General features: G+C 38.5%; 1 protein-coding gene across 8 annotated transcripts in view; it reads right to left on the bottom strand.

Annotated features, from left to right (window-relative positions):
• ABCC9 (ATP binding cassette subfamily C member 9) overlaps positions 1-23552 on the bottom strand; it is a 126853-nt gene that overhangs the window by 76795 nt on the left and 26506 nt on the right. For 7 of the 8 annotated variants that reach the window (XM_037514240.2, XM_037514241.2, XM_037514239.2 and 4 more), the window contains 10 exons: positions 22767-22888; positions 19186-19352; positions 18201-18443; positions 15184-15393; positions 13103-13255; positions 12176-12331; positions 11217-11351; positions 8561-8723; positions 4268-4308; positions 2649-2791 (listed from right to left, as the gene is read on the bottom strand). In XM_037514240.2, the coding sequence (XP_037370137.1) occupies positions 2649-2791; positions 4268-4308; positions 8561-8723; positions 11217-11351; positions 12176-12331; positions 13103-13255; positions 15184-15393; positions 18201-18443; positions 19186-19352; positions 22767-22888 (1533 nt within the window). The remainder of the gene's footprint in view (positions 1-2648; positions 2792-4267; positions 4309-8560; positions 8724-11216; positions 11352-12175; positions 12332-13102; positions 13256-15183; positions 15394-18200; positions 18444-19185; positions 19353-22766; positions 22889-23552) is intronic. The other variant, XM_037514245.2, reaches the window with a different exon arrangement.

The raw sequence follows: 23552 nt of genomic DNA, 5'->3' as shown, positions 1-23552 counted from the left end.
TATTGAAGAAACTATCCTTGTTCCATTGCACTGAAATAAGCATTTTTAAAAGAAAGCCTAGAATGTTCCTCCAGCAGGGACTTTTACATGACATGGAATTTTCCTTCAATAGAGAAGATTATAAGTATCTTCCAAGTCCAGACAGCGCAAGTCTGGAACTATTCTAACTCACAAAACTTTCAAATGCATTTAAGAGTGCAGCTAGGAGCTCATGAGCACTAGAGTCCTCAAGAGGAGGCTTCAAAACCAGCTGTGCAGTCTCCAATTATAAACAGGCTGCTCAGCTCACTATGGGCCAACTGGCAAGAGAAACTGGTCACAGGTTCCCAGACACAGAAGAAAATGCCAAGCCCAGTTGTCCTGGGAAACACTCATCCAGGGTTCATAGAACCAGCCTGTGGTGGGAAAAAGGCCTGGTCATCTTGGTGGACTAGTCATCTATGAATTTCATCTACTGAAATTCACATTCAAGAAGTGTGTTTTCAAAAGCTGATTCTAGCTGGCCTGTGGCTGGGGAAATCTGGAGCTGAGCCCTGCCAACAGACTGGTCTTTATCAAACTGGCAAATGACTGCTTTCTGGGATGCCAGGAAAAGAAAGTGCTTTGCAGAAATACACAGGCAAAATGACCCACCTTCAAAACTTTACTAGGAATTACTACAGCAGAATGGCTGTGCTGTGGACTTGGGGGACACCGCTAGGCTTTTAACACTTTTTTGCTTTTTCAAATCAGGTCTTTTTGATGCTTGGTGATCTGAGTTCAGAATTATCTTTCACAAGTGATTCGATTGCTTTCTACCTCCACTTGTGGCGCAGAGCCTAAGTTCAATTAAAAGTGTAACTATGAGAGGGACAGCTAGTAAATGGGGAAAATGAAAATAAGGACCAAAATAGCAGACTTTGGCCATTTCTCAATTTTATTGTTTGAAGGAGTGTCTCTTCCAGAGCACTGCCTAATTTGGAAGTAGTGCTACAAAAATCAAGCAGTGATCTGCACAAGTGCTTCAGAAGCAGAATAATATGAAAAGAAATGAAGGAGATGAGGTCAGAGGGCCTGAGCTTTAAATGCTAACAGTTCCAGAAACAGTTACTGACAACGCAGTTTGCCGGACAGGATGGAAATCATGTTATGGTTTTGCTATCACCAATCTGAACTCAGTTAATAATAAGGCCCTGTCTGTGCACAGTAATGTTATTTGGTATTAAGCCTTAGTTAAACCAATATAAACTTCCACCGCAAACTGGAGAGTCTGCATTGTGAATATTAAAAACCAGTTTTCTTAGTCATACACAACATGGGGGAAATGATCTTATTTTAAAAGACCTTCCGAGGCATGGCCCGTGTCCCTGTCCATGGTGACACCAGGTTTTGGGCATTTAAGGCCCAAATCTTCCAATGTTCCTTCAGGGCTGCTATATTTTGGCATTCTTTTCAAAGGCCAGATATAAATTTGATCATGACTGTCCATCAAACATGCTGGGGTTTGATAAGATTTCAAAGAGTGCAAAATAAAGCCACAGGCTACTTTAAGACGCCATGTTTGTCAGGGAATAGGACACGAGAGGCTACAGCCCACAGAGTGGTGTGCCATCTAGTTTGGTGACCTTTATATCACACAAGGGCACGTGGTCATAGCTGCACAGTGTGGGTCTGAGATAACTTCCACACTGGGGAGAAACACTACAGCAGCATATTTAAAACAAGCAGAGTACTAAGTGGTCCAGCAAAATCTTTCCATTCACAGAGACAATAAACCTAAAACTTCTTTTTCCCAGATTAAACTAAAATTGAAACTATAGGGGGCTTCCCCAGTGGTGCAGCAGGTTGAGCACAGCAGCCGGCCAGGGAGATTCCCATGTGGCGCAGCAGACCTCTCCTATAGCACCTGCTGCTCCCCTCAGCAGTGCTTTCAGTCTGTCTGCCTGTTCTGCTCCACTCTCTGTCTCTGGTGAGTCCTCTTCACCCTCCCACGCCTCTGGCCTGTACCCTAGCTATTGTATAAATAAAAAATTAATCTTTAAAAAATAAATAAAATGAAAACAATAAATATATGTTTATGTGGACATTCTTTGTCCTTGGCACAAGTATAAATTAAATTAGCACACTTCTTTGGAAAACATGATGGCCATATTAATAAAAAATATTAAAAGTGGGTATAGCTTCTGACCAACTCTTAAAGAGGAAAGCAACAGCCACATTTATCAAGGAACTTAGAAATGTGCCTACTTTTACAAGTAGCATCGCCATGTCTAGAAGTCTGACTTAAGAAAATAGCCAGAGAAAAGTTTAAACAAATATGTTGATATGAATATTATTGATATTTATGGGGAGAAAACATTCTAAATGCACAATAGAAGTGTAATCATTAAATAAATTAGACTACCTCTAAGCAATGAGCTATCACATAGTAGACACGGTAAGGGGAAGATAGTAAAAATAGTAAGTGAAATCAGGGGCCAAAATATCAATTCAAAATTTTTAGAGAAATGATTTCTATATGAAATAAAGCACTGAAAGTTAGCATATCGAGATTTTAATAATAGCTATATCTGGGTACTGAAGAATTTTTAAAACTTTTTCAAATGTACTACTAGGAGCAGGTAATATTTCTCAAATGGAGCAAAGAATTCCAGAATCCCCACACCTACCTGATGATGGCTTTGACTGCAAACCTGACCACTGTGGAGAGCAGGAAGAGTGGCGTGACCAGGATGTGGAAGAGGGACAGGGAAGCAAAGGCCTCTGCTGGCTTTAGATGGTTCCCACTGGCATACGCATGGGTCACAAACGTCTGTGTAAACAAGAGACTGCTTGAGACAAAGTTGGGGAAAGTGTCACAAATGCCCCCCCTCAACCTTACATACCTAACACAGCATGCAGTGCCAGCAGGTTCACTGCAACTATGAAAACAACGACTTCATCCAAAATCCTCCCCAAGTAAAACAATTCTCGCTATTGGTATTTAATGGTTTACATGTCATCCTAGCAGGAAACTGGCAGAATGGGCCAGAACAGATTCTATCTACAGATAAGGAAGCTGATCCGTCAAATGATGGAGTAGGAGGTGTAACTGTGAGGGGAACTCGGAGTTCGTAACCACCAGTCGCGTTCTGTCCAACCAACACGGAATGTTCTAAGGGAAAAACGGACCGCCCCACTGTTTCTGGGTTCCTAATGTGAGTCTTTACCCAAACTGCCAATATTGGTGGCCAATGCAGACTATCTTACATTTCTAAATATAGTACTAGTTCTGGGAGGTGGTGGGTGGGTTTTAATCAGTTTTATATTACCATAGAAATTTCAAATTGCTACATGGTCTTGCCTGCTGGACAACTCTGCTTGTGGTCAGACACCCACATGGTCCACAAAGTCGGCTGAAACAGACTAGACTCCTCTCTCCAATCTTCTCATCCTTATAAAAATCTTTGGCTTTTTAGTCTATTGATACATATTTTCAGCTAAGCTGTGCCTGACGTTACACATAATATCCACTTTGTTGGTCATTTTCTTGACTAGAGAGGAATGTTTGTGTATCTGCAACTTCTTTCTCATATAATTCTCACATGAATTTTCCCCTAAAATATTTTTTCTTGCTGAAAGTTACAGATTAATATGTGAAATTATATTTATATATATGTGTGTATATGTCTGCATAACTATATTTCCTTAACTGCATTTTTACATAAATATAGCTAAAATCATTCTTTTGCATTCACTTCATTATATGGAATTTTTAATGTTTTTATGGAGGTAACATTAATTTACCACACTGTTTATGATTTAGAGGTGTAGGTTCGCACCTCTTAAATGTATGTCACCACACCACACCCTCCACCAAAGCCCATTGTCTTACCATCTTAGCCCTGCCCCATTCTGCAGTAAGTATGTATTGGAATCAGGTTATGGAGGTTAGACCCAGTTGGTTCTCAACTGCTATTAATTTGTTCCTCAGTGCACAGGGAGTCAATAGCAGAGGGTGTTTGGGATTGTTGTGACTATGGGGTTGCTGATCTAGGAGCTAGAAGTCAGAAAGGTGGCTGAACAACCTAATGCAAAGAACAAGTCCTTACAACAAAGAATTATCTGGGGCACCGTTTCCACAGTGCCACATCTGAAAACCCCAGAGGAGCAGCACAGCAGTGGAGAACACAAAGAGAAAGCTGGCATAAGAGAGGACCTATACATTACCACCCACACATTCTTCTTCATAAATCACTTCTACATACTGACTTAGTTCCACTTCTAAAAGTAAGAAAAAATGTCTTACAGCAAGAACAGCTGCTATGGGAATTGCTGCATTCATGAAAACTGTGGAAAGAAATTAAATACATTAGTTTCATTGAACTGTGAAACATTTCCAGTAACTTTAATTAATCATCTATTATTACTTTCCTTTTCTTGAAGACAGGAAGGACCAGTACATTAGATAACACTTTGTCGGGAGGCCACAAACAGTTCCCCAGTAGGTATTTGCTCCATCACAGTAGTATGATTTCCCACACATTAGTCTTAACCAGAAGATCTTTTTCTTTTTTTTTTTTTAACTGAAATGTTACAAACAGTCAAAATTCAGATAATTCTTTGGTGATGCACATTATTAGAATTTAATAAGTCTTCATTCAATAGTATTAACTGTCTACATTTTGTTTGGTTCACTCAACTAACTCAAATACATGAAAATTAGGTTACTACCAATTTTATTACCAGATTCAAAACAAGCATTTGACATCACTCAATTTCTCTTTCTAGCAGTGATACTAATTTTCACCTATAGAGCACCTTTCGCTTCATAAAATAACTTTATATCCTGAACCTTCTGTTTCTTTAACTACCTCTCCAGGAATTTATTGCTGTCATTTGATGATAGTAGCATGTGTAACTGAAACAAGAAAAACTCACGCTTTAGGCTCAGATACTAGTATTTGCAAGTCTCAGAAGGATAAAAGCCAGGTTGATGACATGAGTACAAAAATTTAACAAAATATTAACACAGCAAATTGTCAGTAACAGAGCAAGGCAATGGCAAAACACGAGCTGAAATCAAGTTCTCACCACTCAGGAGTGAGTCCATGCAGAAATGCCATCATTTCTTACAATCCACGATTTGCCTGCTCTCGCCACTGTCCACAGAATCAGCTTGTGCTTCTGTAGGTCCAGGTGTGGCTGTTATCAAACCTGGATTTCTGTGAGGTACTGGGAACCCCAACATTGATCTGAGCTTCTTAATAGCAGAGGAGAAGCCATGCTTGCCTCCTTTCTTTAGCTCTTGTCACTATTTTCTAAGTGTATTTTTAAATCTTCCCTTTGTCAACAAGTAGAACTCATTTTATATTCTTCATCTTTAAATAAGCAATCACTTCTTGATAACTGTTATTTTAATTAAAAATACAAACAAACAGGGACCTCCCTGGTGGTGCAAGGGGTTAAGACACAGCACTCTGAAGCTATCCACAGCCACTGCAGCACATGTTTGATCCCAAGCCAGGGAGCTACCCACATGGTGCAGCAGACCTCTCCTGTCTCACCCACTGCTCCCCTCAGCAGTGTATTTCTGTAGATCTGCCAATTCTGCTCCCCACTCTGCCTCTGGTGAATCCTCTCACCCCCCCCACCTCTGGCTTGCACCCCACTTGTATGCATCAATAATTAAATCTTTTAAAAAATTAAAAAATAAAACACACAAAGTTGGCCCTTGAACATCATGGGAGCTGGGGTGCAACCCCTGCATAATTAAAAATACAGGTACAATTTTTGACCCCCCAAAATTGTAACTGCAATTGTCCCTTGGTATCTAGGGGAAACTGGTTTCAGAACCTCCCAGACACCAAAATCCCTGATACTCAAGTTCCGTATAGTCCATCCTCCACATGCATGGGTTCCACGGATTTCGCAAACAGCCATCATATGCAGAATATGCTGATAGGAAGGACCAACTGTGTTCACTCAGCTAGTTCTCCACTCTGCTAGCACTTGTGCTGCTGGTTTTCTTTTCAGTATTTTCAGATACTATTGACTGAGGACATTTTGTATTTTCAAGTAATTTCCTGAACACTTTACAGACATTCTTATTTAACCACCCAGGGTGCTATTAATACATCCCATTCATATATGATGAGGAAACTGAGACTGCCACTGACCCGGGCTGAAGAGCTAACAAGTTGCTGAAGATTTCATTTCAGGTCAGCTTGCCCTCTAAGACCCCATACGACCGGTATGCTGCAGTAGACTTTGTTCGTTTTTGTCTTCTCATGGAGTTCGACAAATACTACTCATAAAATGTTTTCCCAGTCACTAAGAAGTGTCGTATTCCTTGCCTCATTTGATTCTGACAGTCTATCTGTGGTATAGATATGATCATTATTACAGCAATTTTTAGATGAGAAAACTGAGCGCGGGAGGTTATTGTGTCACTGGCTTTATACATGACAACGGGTATGAAGCATTTGATAGAATGCCTGGAGCAGAGTCAATCATCATTTGTATTCATTATCTATTTTAGTCTTTTCTATAACCCAACATGATAGATATTATTATGAGCTCATGTTACAGATGACGAAACAGGAGTTTTGCAGGATAGAAGCAACTTGACCTACCTAAGCTATGCTATTATGAAGTGACAGAGTGGGAGTTAGAGCCAGTTCTATTCTCAAATTTCAAACTTTTAAGCCCTGAAGCCCCAAGAACATTGTACTGAACTAAATCATAAGACCTGAAAGGGTGGGAGTCTAATTGGAACTTAACATCATGGAATTGACAATGGCTACTGTCAGAATACATGACTCTGCATTTTTACCTTCCTGGCCTGTGGTTCTTCTCCTCTAGTAAGGACTCCTCTATTCTCTTTCCTTTTGTATTTGACTTCCTAATCCAACCCAAACCTCCTGTCTGGAGACTGACAAACTGGGTTAACAGCCCAGTTTGCCATTCAGTAGCTACATGATCTGGGGGTAGTTCAAGTTTAAGTTTTCCACCTCAATCTTTTAATTTCTAAAATAAAGTTAGTGGGCCTCCTCTCATGGTGCAGGCGGTTGAACACAGCGCTGTGAAGTTGTGTGCAGCCTCTGCAGCACGAGTTCAATCCCGGCTGGCAGGCAAGGGTCCCACATGGCATGGCAGACCTCTCCTGTCTTGCCTACTGATCCCCTTAGCAGTGTATTTCAGTCAGTCTGCCTGTTCTGCTCCCCGCTCTGTCTCTGGTGAATGCTCTCACCCTCCTGCGAATCTGGCCTGTACCCCGGCCTTGTATGCATGAATAAATAAATCTTTAAAAATTTTTTTTCTTAAAAAAAAATAGAGTAAGACTCTAAATCATTGGCCAGTTGTGAGGATTAAATGAGCTAACACATGAAAAGTCACTTCTGATAATAATTGACTATCTCCACTTCATCACTGTAATCATCATCATCATCATCATTTCTGGATGATCCATCCTCACTAGGAGAATTTCAGTCCACTGAAGTGGGGACTGTAATGTAAAGTACCAGCTTTGAAGACTACTGCATGAGCCAGTGGATATCAATTATTCCATATTCCAGCATTTTGACATCATATTAGCAGCTTGAAGACAAATGTCCTTTCTATCTCACTTCCAATGCATCAGCATTAGGGATAGAATCAATGCACGATATAAGCCAAATATTTTTCCACATCTATTTCATATGAGACGTGTTTATAATCACTAAGAATTAAAGTAGTTTAGAATTCAAGAGGCAACAATACATGAAACTGTAAGTTCTTGAAAGTCTTGGGAAGAACAGAGATGAGCAAAACTGACACACAAATTAAATCAAATATTAGTGGGAGTAGTTTGACTAAGTTCATAAAACTTGTACTAACATAAACTCATTATCCTTGAAAGTACTTCATCAATCACTCTTTGAGAAAAAACCACTTTGCATTTTTTAACAATTGCTTTCTACACATTACAGTGAGGATAACAGTGCTCTGTATTTAAAAGTTCTTGAAAATAAATTGGGAATTTTTTTGTTGAGTGTCATTTGGCTTCTTTCATCTGGAAATGCCGACAGTATTTTTCCTCCTACAACTAGGAAAAAAAGGGCATTTCAACCATGCTGGAGAAAACACAATGTCATATATTCCAGAAGAGAAAGGTAAGACAAGAGGTCATTCGCCAGGCTCTTCGGAGAACATCAAGAGTAATACAGTCAAGCTCATTTAAACAAGTCAAAGTTTTCTGAAAAACAACTATTCATCCAAATATTACCTGGGAAAAGGGTTTCAATTACAAGTCTGACAACCATCACTGAGACCATTTTACAGATTAAAAAAAAAATTAAAAAAACAAACCCCAAAGACTTCAGATGTTAAGTGGCCTGGGAAGGACACACAACTTGTAAGGCATGGAATTCTGGTCTACTTGATGCTATTGTGCTAACCCTGTTCTTTAAACTTGAACAACCTCATGTGGCTGGTGGCTACTGGACAGCCCCCATGTAGAACTGTAAATCGGTTTCCTTTGACAACAAGAATGTTTCATTGTTCAGCATCTAAAGTGAAAGACCACATGTGTTTTGGGGTCTCTAGAGCCATGGGCACTTACTGGAGAGTGATGTGTAGAGAGCAAAGGTTTTGAGACTGGACAGTTCTTTCATTCTTGTTTCTTCCACACTTTTGCAGAAAATGTGCTCCCAGGCATACAACTTGAGTAGTTTGATGCCTTTCAATATTTCATTTGTCTTCTTCAGCCTCTCAGTAGAATAATCCTTAAAAAAAATAAAAAAGTAGAGGAATGAAAAACAATGCATTCTTCATCCAAGTGACTCAGAGGGCAGGACCAGGGGCAGCACCAAGACTGAGGAGCTTCCGACTTCTGCCTGGCTCTGCCTCTAACTTTGGCTGGGAGAGTCCAGGGACAAGTTGTTAAACTCTGTGCTTCATGCTCTACCTTTAAAAAGATAGGTTGATGAGTTGGCATCAAAGTTCTATGCGCCTAAACTTTTATGTCTCTGTTGCTTTCATTTAAATAAAAGATTCCTATTATATCTTTGAATACTGTCTGCAGATCATATATATAATACTTACATTATTAATGTATTCTATGTAATATAAATTATATACTATATATTAAATATATATACATTCAGGAAAATGATGAACATACTTCCAAGGCTCCCTCTCATAACTATATCACTTTATTCTCCCCTCAGCATCATCTTTCATAGAAGGGAAACAATGAATTTAAGAAAAATGAGTTTGCATTATATTTGGGAATGGGAGGCTGCAGTTGGTGTGTTTACAGTGCACCTTCATAAAATACAATTATTGAAACCAAGCCTATCCTCTTTAATTCCCAGATATTTCGACATACTTCCGCCTAACCTCTTCTTCAAGGCTTAATTTAGATGCACAGAAGACTAGTCAGTTGGATTGACTGCAGAGAGATTTGCAGAAGATACAACATATCAGCTAGTCAACTGCTTCAGCTTCTTCCACCACCAAAAATTTCATTAGAATTACTAAGAAGGTACCACAAGACCTGTGAATTAGCAAAAGGAGAGGTAGAGTAGTCAAAAGGCAGATAGGAGGAAACAAGAGCAGCCAGTATCCTGGTTTTCATTCACATTTTTATCTCTTTGGGGTTGTAGATGCCTGTTGAATGAGTGCTAAGTGGATGCATCAATATAGCCTGAGCAGCTCAATGAAAGACAGATGTCTGGGGAGAGCCAGTTCTGACTGTGCCCTCTTCCATACCTTTCAGTATGCGTGTCCTGGAGCAAGGGAGTAGATGGCTCAGGCAGGAAGAATGAGTAAGTGCACCCAGAGCAGCAGAAAAACAAGTGATAAAAACCACTTGCGTGACATGCAACTTGCTTGTCACAGCAGGAACACCAGCTTGGGAAACAATTCCATCAGTGGCGAAGTCCCTACATTTTACGCCTGATTTATAGTCTTGCTCATCTTTAATCAAACTTTATTTCTAAACATGCTGTCAACAATTGTATTATTTGCAAATATTTCTTTAAAAGCAGCCAATTTTTGCTCAAATAAAATGATTTCATGGTAAATTGAAGCCAGCGAGTGTCAATAATTGGGCTTTTTCTGCCTTGCCAAGTTGACCATGAATATATGCACCCAGAAAGCTACCACTGAGAGTTGCAGGATACATGGGTAGGAATGGAGGCTGGTTCAGCTGCTATGGGAAACAGCATGGAGGTTTTTCAAAATAGTAAATATTGATCTGTCATAAAATTTAACAATTCCCCTTCTAGGTATAAACCCGAGGAACGCAAATACACTAATTCAAAGGGATATGTGCACTCCTGTGTTCACTGCAGCACTATTTACAATAGCCAATCTGTGGAAACAACCTTAGTGCCAAAGACAGATGAGTAGATTAAGGACAGCATCATGAAGCGACACTACTCAGCTACAATAACAGGTGAATTCTTGCCATCTGTGAAGACATGGCTGGAACTGGAAGGGAAAATGTAAGTGAAATAAGTCAGAAGGAAAAAAGAAAAATAGCAGGTGGTTTTACTTATATGTGGAATACAGAGAAACAAAACAAAGGGTCAGACAAAACCAAACTAATAACCCTAGAAATTGGACTATAAAATTGAGGCTTCCATGGTGGGGGAGGAAGGTGGAGAGGGCAAAGTGGGGAAGGAGCACAATAGACTATGGTGAAGGACTACAGGCACCCTGGTGGTGGGTGTGGTGTGATCCCAGCACCTGAAGGGAGTGAGCCTGTACCTCTCGATCACACACAGTGCTCTAAACCAATGTCACCTAAATTAAAAAAAAAACAACAAAAACAATCAATTCCATTGATCCCCATGTATTCTGACTCAACCCTAGGCAACTTTAATTTCAGAAATGCCAGACCTGAACCCTCACTCCCTCCTTGCTCTGTTTTCCCCATGTCAAGAACTGATAGCCAACGGCCTCCAAATACACCTCAGTATATTCTTGAAGCAAGCAAGTTAGCAGATCCAAAGTCTCATCACCCCATTATCCTTATGAACATCAGGAATGGTGATTCTGCTATTTTGATTCTAAGATAGAGTCTTAACTTTCAAATCCATTTTCAGATATTGTTCCTGTAACACAGAAAACACATTCGCAGCCTAAGAAGCAAAATGAAACCTAATGATGTCCAAATCACCCTGAGTGGGATGCACAGATTTTCTATGTATTCAAAAATAAAACAGCATCACGAGGTTTTCCTAATCAAGTTTCCAGAAGAAGTGACTTACAAGAGTGCTCTTTTGAGCCTCCGCCAGTTTTGTAGCAATGAAGTACTGAATTGGGGCCAGCAGCACGATGACAGCAGCCCCGACCAATGCACTGGATCCAAGTAAATTATAGAGCAGAATCACTCCCATGATGATCTAAGAAGGAGAAAACAGGGGATGAGAAAATGAATGGGGGTGCAGAGGGAGAACCCTGCATGAAAGGAGTTACTTTTTCATGAAAATGGAGCATTTCTTCATGATTACATTGCTTATTTGCATGTCGACATAACTATGACAGTTGAGTTTTACTGTGATTTATTTGGGGAAAGCAAAGTAGTAGATTATTTTTAGCATGATGATCTGTGCAAGCACAGATTTGCTGTCAAACCCATTTGCTGCATGAAGTCACGAGTGGTCCTTAGATGCCTGTGAACTTCTAAAGCAGTCTTCATGTTTTTAAAAGGACATGACCTTTTTGCTTTAAAATGTCACCCACCACATCACCAACCCACCCACTGGATAGTGCATGTGCTCTTGGACTAATACTAGCTTTTCAGGGCAGTGGGGATGGGAAGGAGGGGACAGCATCATAATGTGAGGACAGAATAGCTACTGTCCTTGGTTCCTCAATGGCCCTACACGTCACCTAACAACACGAAGGCTAGCCCTCATTTAGACTGAAGAAGCTGAGGTCAGCCACTCAGCTTACTGTCATTGCCTCTGTACATTCACTTTCTCACAACTGAACCACTTGGTTTGACCACTTGGCAGAACAGTTGTCTTGACATAAGCAGCATAATTCCAAACCCCACCTTCATAACCTATGTCATAGTATTTTGCATCTCAGCTTCCTTGTCTACAAAGAGGCATAACAATATTATTAGTCCAGTCACAAAGTTTACCTCTTACTAAATAAAGTATCTTATACCCTTATGTTTTATTTCCTCTGTATATGGGAATCTTAACATATATTGACCTACCTGAACTGGCATAGCCCACAGATTGGGGCACAGGAATAAGAACCACATGAGTTGATTGGTTTCTATGGCAACCAAGTTATTGATCTGTCCCAGGGTCATCTCACCCATGGATAAATTAGATGTTGAGAGTCTAAGGATTTTATTGTATATCATGGCCTGCAGAAAAAAAGATATACTGGAAGCTCTAAATTTTATATTTAGCACCATGCCTATTTATTTTCATAGAAAACACATTACTTTTTTTTGGAAAAAGGAGGAAAAAACCTTTCATGTCATCTTAAGTCAACCAGTATTTTCATTTTAGCATAGGTATTTTTAGTCCCTAACTACATACAAACTTTTTTCTGGTACTACAATCAAAACATACATTCAATTTTAAATATAAGCTCTAGAATAAGCAGAAAAAGCAAATGAATGCAAGATTTCAAAATATTTTTCTTAATGTTTTATAAGTAATTTTTAATGCAATCAATTGAATTGATTCAATTGATTTATTAATAACATCTTTTTTTTAAAAAAAAGATTTATTTATTTATACAAGCATTGGGTACAGTCAGAAGCGTGGGACGGTGAGAGAATTCACCAGAGCCAGAGCGGAGAGCAGAACAGGCAGACTGATGAAGTACACTGCTGAGGGGAGCAGCGGGCATGGCAGGGGAGGTCTGCGCACCATGTGACCCTTGCTGGCGGCTGGGGATCGAACCGGTGCTGCAGAAGCTGCAGGCAGCTTTGCAGCCCAGCACTCAACCGCTGTGCCACCAGGGGAGGCCCAATAACATCTTTCTTAAGTAGGTCCTAGAAGGGCCGATGTTGTACCATCAAAGAGGAAATGAAAAAACCAAATGGAACCCATTGCCCTTCCTACCACCATATACATATAGTAGTTAACATTTTCAAAAAGCAAAATTATTCAAAACTTGTACATACCAGCAGGGCTCCCCGGAGGTTAATGCCAGTCTCGATGGTCACATAGTAGGATGCCTGCAAAAATGTCCTTTGCAGAATAAGGGCCAAGAAGAGAAGAACAGCTAAGACATAAGCATTTTCAAGAAATTCCTTTGAGGAAAGGGTTTGTGCAGTCTTGTCCCCAAAAAAGAAAAAAAAAAGACAAATTAAAAGTCTGATCAAACATGAGGTGTGCAGCTCACATTGATTAAACAGTACATGATTTTTAAATACAGCAGTGGAATGAACCAAAGCAAGGTCACTGGCTTCCTCACAACATGTACAGATAGAGGCCAATATAAATCAGTTCAATGCGTAAAATTGATCCCAAATTGATCATTAAGCTAGCTGGAAATGCCTAATTGTAGGGGAAAAGGTACAATTTTTAAAAACTTGACATTTTCTACAAATTAGTCTAAATTAGCTTAGTCTAATTTAGAAGTATAAACTAAAAAACTATTTGGTCAGCAAGACCAATGTGACAAAAATACAACTTCTGTGGCATTATTCATTTAAAATAATTTTACACAGTTGATGTTGTGGGTTTTCATATCTTTTCATTTAAATTATAAAATACATAATTTGGCTTTTTATTACACTTACTTGATATTTTTAGTGATAAAAGATAAGTTATAAAAAGCTGTTTTAGTGGGAAAATGACTTAAGTCCTGCGTCTATTCACCACTGATGGCTTTTTGTGTGGTTTGACAACATCCAGTAACTTGTTAGTGAGGGAAAATAATACTTGAATAAGGACATCATGTCACATTGGGCACTCTGCTTATTTTATAGCTAAAGTCCATTAGATTCTACTTCTAGTTCTCTTTCTTCGTGGAGACACATATGAATGCACACATTTTGAGTAAATAGCGGAGACAAGACAGCACAATAGTATTCTTGGAGAAAATATCTGGTTCCCTTTAGTAACAACGGAGCACTGACAGAGGGATCTGGGCTATGCACTGAGGGCACCAATATAAGCTGTCCAGTCTCTCTTTTCAAGTGCTCACAACATGGAAAGATAAGCACAGCCAAGGATAATGTGCTTCATTATAAATAGCACATATGCTCAGTGCCAGTATGCAGGAAACTGTTAGGGGAGGGTCAAATTCCAGGAGCACTACCAGAAAAAGATTTACTCAGGAGGCAGCATTGACTGCAGGCTTTGAAATGCTGAAAATTTTAGTAGGTGAAGAACAGCAGTCAGGAAGTCATATTGAAAGAACAGAAAAAAGAAAACTGAATTTCAGGCTGTTGTTTGCAAGCACGGGTTCACAATTAATACACATTGTGTTGATTGGTTATCCGCTGACAATATAGTGAGGATATATTTACATATTTGAAGTTTATTTCGAATAAACAAAAAGGCAAATTGAAAAAACAAAAAAGGAAACCGATGTATCTGAATTAGAGTTTCTATCTGTGAAACCAGAGAAATCAATTAGGAAAATCAATTCATATTTCAAAGACATGAGGAATTTCATGATGCAGATTTTCTTTAGAGCAGATAATGGAAGATATATTTGTAACAACAAATATATAGTAACTAAATAATATCTTACACATGAGGCTCCCACATAGTTACATAGCATCTAGTAAAAATATGTCTGATTTTCCCCATCACTGTGAAAGTGATGGTTTTTATTAGACAAGAAAAAAAGTACATATTACAAATTACACTGCTGACATTAGCACTCACAGACCCCTAAAAAAGTGATTCACCTCTCCCCTGCTCCCCAAGCACTCATGCATGAGAATACTTCAAGGATTGCAATGAAGATCAAATAAATGATCAGTGTGAACTGTCTGAGCATAGTTTCTGGCACACTGTAGGTGCATATTAAATGTTTATAGGCTCTGAATCTGAGAAATAATTTTGTTGGCCAGATCTATTAAATGAATACATAAACATATGACTTCTTCTACATGGAAAACTCTTTAAGCATTCAAGTCTCTGTAAATAACCTTGTTCAAACTGTTCATAAAACTGCATTAATAAAAAGTAACAATTACAATGAACAGCACCAACAATATGTTTCCCTTCTAAAGTAATGCAAACTTACTCCTACTGTGTTAGTCCCATTCTTCGTCATGTTCACCCCCTTCATTTCGTTCACACGCTGAACTATTCCAGAAATACAAAGAGGTCCAGCAAAGCCCAGTAAGTCAGCAAGATAGCGGAATGTGCTACTCAGCAAAATTGGTCGCCCAAAAGCTCTGTACATGGCTAGCCACATACATGGAGTCGGATTTGGATGATCTGCTACTTTTTTCTGAAAGACAAAAAAACCACATGAACTGAAATATGTAGAGCAGCAATCAGTCTCAACAACTATAGAAATTCCTAACTATAGTTTGGTAGTTCCAAAATTGATAAATAAATGTCAATGATAAATAAATGTCCATTTCAGTCCTTGCAGCCTACATCAACAGTAGTTACTGAATGCATTTTAATGAAGTAGAGAGAATAAAGAGTAACCTGGCTAGTTTTTCATTGACTTTGTATTATTTTTAGTTCTCAAAGAATGATCCCAAATTCTTGTTATGCTGTTTTATTTTTAACTTCAATTTCTTAAGGCAGAACTAATTTTAATTCCCTTTGATTTGGAAAATGTGTATCTGTCATGAATGTTATTAAAGAACACTTTAATAGAAAAGTGTTCTACTATGGATAGAAAAGAAGATATCAAAATAAAAAGTTCAAGATTATGGACAGACAGTTCAAGATTTCTGGAGTTACTAGATCACAAGAGATATAAGCCAAATCAAACATCAAGTTGTTTCTCCTCCAGCTATTTCCCATCTCTGTGAATGACAGTCAATATTTTTAAAAGTATGTTAGTTGTGTTTCCTAGTTCTTGCTCAGAAAAATGCAAAATGAAGAGTGGCACACAATCTTACACCAGCTCATAGCTTCACACATCTACGGCTATGTTTTGAAGATGTTTAAGAGCTCAACCATCATCATAATTAAGTCTTGAGGAGGAGGTGGATTAAGTTTTTCCATTTTGGCCAAGAAGCCATCTCAATGAAATAGAGTTCAATTATGTTTCATATTCAATTCCCTGTAAACTGAATAACTTTTTAAGTTTATTGATAAAATACATGAACCTACCAAGTTCAAGCTAATGTGTGCTGTAAAAAGCACTAGGAAAACTGAAGCTATGCTTAGGCTAGATTGTTCCTCTTTATTGTGGCAGAGAAGTTTTTAAAATATGAGGCAGGGGTCTCCCTGGTGGCGCAGGGGTTAAAGTCTTACAGATAACAAGTTATCGCCAGGACCTGGAGCCTGAGTTCCATCCCCAGCCAGGGAGCTGACCCATATGGCGCAGCAGACCTTTCCTGTCTTGCCCGCTGCTCCCCTCAGCAGTGTAATTCAGTAGATCCACCTGTTCTGTTCCCCACTGTCTCTGGTGAATCCTCTCACCCTCCTGCACCTCTGGCCTACACCCCATTTCTTATATCCAAGAATAAGTAAAAATAAATCATAAAATAAAATAAAATAAAATAAAATAAAATAAAATAAAATAAAATAAAATAAAAATGGGGCAATACTTTTCCCAGAGGTGAAACTGGAGAGATGACTCAGGTTCATTTGTAGTAACCATTTCCTGCAATATTCATTTCATAATACTTTTTGACACAAGGCAGAGGTCATTTTCATCATTTACTGTAAGTGCTTTGTTGGTTTTGATTTAAAATGCCAAAAACCCTTCAATTGACTCTATAGCTCATCCTTCCTTCCCTTCCAATGCAATAGTGAATGGTGTATCTTTCATTACAATAGATTGTAGATTGCTGCAATTTGAAATACACCTATTACTGTGGATAGTATGCATGAATATTCAGAGTAACAAGACAAATTGAAAATTTCCAAAAATTTATACTTAATATTTAAAGCAATTATAATTACTCAAGGGAAGTTCCAGAAGCAAACAATTGTGGCAGGCAGGTATGATGACACAAGGAGTATAAGATGATATATCATGTAGGACAATGCTCCTTTATTTAACTTAGTTTCCAAGGTTTGAAATACAAATACAGAGTCCAAACTTTGGTTAATAATTTAAGGACTTTTTTCAGGGGATTAATAAGATTCTAGAACCCATTCACAGTCTTGGGTGGGGTGCGGAGGTGTCTATGGACTCTGGCTTAATAATCTGTACTTTATTTAAGCAGAAAACATACTGCTAAAATTCAACTCATTTCTGTGTGTGCTGCTCATATTTAACAATTCTTTTCATTATTGTATGATAAAAATCACAAAACACATTATACAAATGCCAACTTAAAAAAAACTAATTCTCAATTGGATTCTTAGAGAAAGCAAGCTGTAATCCATTTAACACATAAGGATGAGTTTGTCAAAGAAAATATTGAAATAAAATATTAAAAATTAAAATAAGGATTTTAATTTCTTAAAGGTGGCTAATTAACAGGTATGATGTTTTCCCTTTTTTTTGTTTTCCCTTTAAATAACATTATTGATAAGGTACTTGAAAAAAGACAAAAAAGCTCTACAAATTATTGTTATTTGGTTATAAAGATTAGACATACCTGATCACTGAAGTTGATTAAGATTTATTTATTTACGCATACAAGAACTGGGGTACAGGCCAGAGGTGTGGGGGGTGAGAGGATTCACCAGAGACAGTGGGGAACAGAACAGGCAGACTGACTGAAATACACTGCAGAGGGAGAGGCAGGAGAGGTCTGCTGCACCATGTGGGTAGCTCCCTGGCTGGGAATGGAACTCATTCTGCCATGGCTGCAGATGGCTTCATAGGTTGCATCTTAACCCCTTGAGCCACCAGGGAGGCCCTGAACTTGATTCTTACTTTCCACTTGGTCCCAGAGAAAAGACACTGCTCATATATTGACTGGGCAACTAACCCCATAACACTGTATTTTCTTGGCTATTCTGCTATATCATTAACAGATCCCCAAACTTGGAAACTACTTAGAAAGGCAGAAGAGAAAATCTGCCTTCCTTAACCATTGATATTATGTCAACTTAGTGCCTTTATATTCAATAAGCCATTCTTTACATTTATGAAAATGAAAAAAAATTCTAAATTACCTTTTGTTCTTCATATGCATCTTTCAGGCAAACGTAGTTTGTTACCGCCCTCATTGCTATTGGTAATTTTCCAATTGCCTTCAAATCGATGGGCTTTTTATGAGCAGATATGATAAGTGTGTTCATCCACCAGTATGTTGCTTTTGACAATAAATTCACAAATGGTTGAAGAAATCGCACACCCAAATCCTGGAGATCTTCTGGAGGCTTCACTTTCTGAGGATTCATGAAGAATACATATCTCTGTGGCAAGAAAAATCCCACAGAATAACAAGTAACCTAATTCTTTCCCTACATACTAAGATTTTAACCTGTTCTACATTTTTTATTTTAAGAGTCCAGAACTTTATTGTAATACCTCCTTCCCTTCCTTTCTGAAATAGTCTTTGTCATAGTTTCCTTTCATTATGACTAGGTTAACTAGCTAAGTGCCAGAATTTCACATTTAATCCACCTGGGGATATTTCTAAAAAATAAGTATCCATTTAAAACATAGTTATCACTAATAATCAACCTTTATAGTATCCTTGGATAAATTCTATCAAATGGAGATCTTTACATGATTTCGATTTTTAAAATGTTATCAATAGCATTGTAGAGACACTTCATTTGGGTTCTGACTGAGGTTAACTAACTCCTGTCCGCATCATTGCAGGCCCTCTCTTGCCCTTCAGAGCACGCTGAAGAACTGGTAGAAAATGATAGTGAACAATCAGTCATTAATCTGTCACATGACACCACAGACAGCATGTGTGAAGTACAGCACACTGCAATCACAGAGTGGGCACTCAAGCAGTATCTGTGGAAAAATAAAAATTTGGGGTCACCCTGAGATTTCAGAACCATGAATGACCCAAAAGTTGATGAATTCAACTTTATATTTATACACATGACATGTATGCTGTTCATCCTTCAATGACTCCAGCAGCTGACTGTCATCTTTAAGAGCAAGGTCCTGAATCCCACTGAGTCTTCAGATACCTACTCTCACCCGAATGACATTGATCTCCACAGCCATCAGGAGTCCGTTCAAAATGACCATCATGCCTGTAATGCAGAATCGGAGGTCTGATACTCCCCAGCCAGACTGCCAGTACTTAACCAACTTGATGGTTTTTGTAATAAAGGCCATTACCCAATACAGGAAAAGGGCTGGAAAAAGAGAAGAAAAATCTTTCCTTGGTATTTTTTTAAAAATTTCACAGTCAATATAAATACAATGCTTTTTAACAACCAAGACATTTTTAAGTATTCTCTTCCCAGATAATTCTAAGAAAATAGATAAGTCTTGGTGTACTTTTTAAATTTTGAACTGAAGGTGTGCCAATGACTTGAAAAGGTTAGCGATTCCAATTCTGTTTGTATGATAGAGATAAGGAGACAGGTCATTACGGATAACCCACCCTCTTACGGACTGATGTGTGAGTATGCAGACTTTTAAACTGACTTTACCATCTGCAATTGCTGCTTGGGAGAAAGACACATAAGTTATGTGGTTATAACACATGACTTTAAGACCTCCAGAGCTACAGTAATCAAGATAGAAAGGAGATGGCATACAAGTATGAATAGATCAAAAGAAGAAAAGACAGCCAGGAAATAGATAAAACTAAATTAGGTATTTAATTTACTATTTTTACAAAGATCACAAAGAAAAATGTCTGTTCCACAACTGTTGCTGGAACAGATGGATATATATTTGGGGAAGTAAAGAAGCCTGGCACCAACCTCACACCAGATACACAGTCAATGGCAAGTACTCCTGAAAAACTAAACTGAAATTATAACACTTCTAGAAGAAAACAAGAGTATGATTTAAACACATTTCGAGGAAACACAAAGATTTCTTAAGACACAGAATGCAGTAACTATACATTAAAAATAAAAAATGATAAATTATAATGCATCAAAATTAAAATCTTCTGCTCCTCAAAAAGCCCTGCCAAAGAAATGAGTATGCATGGCACAGACTGGGTGGGAAAAAAGTCCCAAAAAATATATCTGATGACATATAGTCATTTATAAAATACTCCTGCAACTCAATATTAAAAAGGGGACCCAATAAAAAAATGAGCAAAAGATATGAAGAGCCAAATCACAATGACAACAAATGGCCAATAAACTCATCAAAAACTGCTCAACATCATTAGTCATCAGGGAAATGCAAATAAAAACCACAGTGCTATCAGTACACACCCTCCAGCAGGGCCAAATTAAAGAGACCAAAATCATCAAAAGCTGGCCAGCATGTGGAAGAACTGCAAATCCCACACTATTAGTGAGTATGTAGAGTAAACCACTTTGGGAAAAGATCTGGTAGTTTCTTACAGGCATTTACCTTCTTGCCCTAGGTCCCAGAAACTCCACTCCTATTCATTTGAGGGGGGAAAAAAAAAAAAAACCACATCCACAAAAAGATGTGTCTGTGAATGTTCACAGCAACTATTTTCCCATTATAGCCCAAACCTGGAAACGGTCCAGGTGGCTAGTGACCAGAGTGCAGGACAACAGTAGTATGTTTCTATAACAGAATACAGTCAAAAAAATAAAAGAACTACTGATTGATACTACATTATGGCCGAGTTTCAAAAAATTTGGTGGAGAGAAACAGGTCTGGTACAAAAGACTTATATTGCATGATTCAATTTACGTGAAGTTGTAGAACAGGTCAATCTTATCTATGGTGGAGGGGGAAATCAGACTAGATGTTGCCTCTGTGGAGACAAAAATGAGGAATGACTGGAAGGGAGCACAAGAAAATGTGTGGATGATGACATGGTTCTACAGGTACAAGTATTTAGTAAATGAAGATGGCTATACTTCACTATGTAAATTTTACCTCGCAAAAAGAATTATATACATGTCTAGTTAATGACATGCAAGCTGAAGAAATCAGGAGGTGAGGAAAAATACCCACAACTTACTTTAAAAATGCATGAAACAGGGAGATGAACAGATTAAGGTCTAGAAAGATGTAGATATGTGATAGAACAAATAAAACTATAGTTTGAAGGGTGTAGGTAGCAGGCATGTGAGTATTCACATCATTTTTTCAACTTTTTCTATATGCCTGATGATGTTCATAACATGATGGGATACAAATTTTAGGTGTGCAATCTTAAAATAGTTGAATTTTTCTAGATGCAAATTTCTCCCTCCTAAAGAAAAAGCTAGATCATGTTTTATCTCTATAAGCGCTTCAGCAGTACTATCAAAGTGTGTCCTCTGCCTTGTACCTACACAAAAAATACAATCAAATTTCAGTTGTATTTGCTTTAAAATGTATTAAAATGCACATTTCCTTTCTAAATACACTTTCTAACTCTTCTACCACCATCAGTTATTTTCAAGAAACTTATTTCTAGCATATAAAATACCTAATGCTATTTTTTCCTAGCCTGTTGGAAAGTTCACTCTTTTGGGTAGGAGGCATCTTCACAAAGATTTCTGTCACAGATTTCTTTTCTAAATTCTGTTATAAGTGCATTTGGAACTGAACAACTTTCTATCAAGATAATTAGAATTTTACAAACCTTTAAAATTAGGATTTAACCCTATTTTTTATTAGATTACCTTTGCCTAATCATGCCACACAACATAGAAATAATCAACATTTTCCACTTACCCATTTAAAATTCTAATGTCCTTGAAAAAAGCAAATAAAATACTCTGGTTTCATTATTATGTTCTCATTTCTGTATCAGTAGTCAACATCACACTCATAACAATCAATTAAAATCTGTAAGCCTTAGAAAATTCTAACGCATTCAATTCACACAGACACACATTCTAGAAGATTCCACAGGCCCTGAAATCCATTCAGGATGCATGTTGGATATGGTAATCCAAGGAATGAAAGGATGGGTCAGAGTTATTAAATATAATGAAACGGGATGACTTACACTATTTCAGCCTCAGACAAAAATAAAACTAAGAACATTTTAGAGATTCTGTGGTTTCCCCAGGACAAGAAGGCAAGAGAGGCTAAAGTGACATGGTCGGCTACGTCACTAACACGAAGGCTGTGCTCTGGAGGCAGCCGCTTCCCAGGACGTACAGTCCTCAGCCTGCGGTGAACATGCTGCGTGGAGCAGCCCTGAAGCTGCACAGCCATTGTGGGGCAAGTCTGGCATTCCCACAGCATCCATGAAAGACACAGACCTGCAAATATGACTCTGGACACCAAGCCACAGCCAGAAGCCTGTGGAATTGGGCCAGGTGGGGCAGAAGCCTGAACCAGCTCCTTGCAAAAGCGCTGATTCTTAGAAGACAGTTGCCACAGCCCAGAAAGCCAGGCCATTCTGTCCACTTTCTTCCTGTCAGAAACCAACACACCACAGGGGCCATGTATGGGGGAATAGATGTCCTGCGGCATGGACTTTTCACAGCCTAGAGAACCCCACTTACCTTCATCCCCACGTGTATCAGAGACAACCTAAGATGAATGCCTGTGATTTCCCCAGACAATCCACACCCAAACCCACTGAGAGTAGTTACTATGAGAAAAAAGAAAAACACATCATTCTTTTGGAGGGGAATAGAAAACCAGCACTTGCTTGTACTTACCTAAAAGTAATTTAGGAAAATTTGATGTTTCAATATTATGGTAATACACTATTGATGTTGTGGTGGCTACAAAGCCCATCACAGCTGGCATGAAGAGGTGGAGGTGGCGCGATTCCCGCCGTCTGCAGAGAGCAGAACAGTATCAGTGTCCACAGCTAATGGGTCCAGGCAGCTTTCCCCACTGTGTTCATTAAAGCTCTCTCTTAGCAATAAGATGTTAATAATACAGAATGCAGGAGTAGTTGCTAAGAGAATTTGTAAAGGAAAACTGTCATCGGAGAAACAACTGTGCTGAAGAGATTTATCCTAACGAGGAGGGCTGGGTACACAGACCTGAAGCAGAGGTTACAATAAAAGCAAATACATAATTAGTCCCACCAGGAAGGGGAGAACTGCAGAAATAATTCAACAACAAAAGCAAGAAAAAGCAATCAAGTGAACGGGAACTCTAAAGTATGAGAATGTATGTTTATTCTTCTGATAGCTTTCCTGAAATTTATGCTCCTCAGGCAATTTCTCTATATTCATTCATTCATTCATTCATTCATTCAATTTATACACCAAATTAGACTCTGAGATGCAACTGTGAAAAAGACAAGATACAGTGCCTGTGGTCACCAAGTTTGAAGTCTACACAGAATAGTTATAGGGAATTATAACCCAGGTAAAAGGGAGCAGAGCTAGTGTCTAAGACAGAGGAAGTTTGTGAAGGAACTGATTTCTAAACCTAAGAATGAGGAACTTCCCTAAGAATGAGGAACTGCCCTTGGGGAGGGGGGACAGGCA

Source organism: Talpa occidentalis, unplaced genomic scaffold (assembly GCF_014898055.3).
Source record: "Talpa occidentalis isolate TD23 unplaced genomic scaffold, MPIMG_talOcc4v2.1 talOcc4.16, whole genome shotgun sequence".
NCBI classification, from domain to species: domain Eukaryota; kingdom Metazoa; phylum Chordata; class Mammalia; order Eulipotyphla; family Talpidae; genus Talpa; species Talpa occidentalis.
Note: the sequence above shows the minus strand (reverse complement) of the source record. Positions and strands in the feature narration are given on the sequence as shown.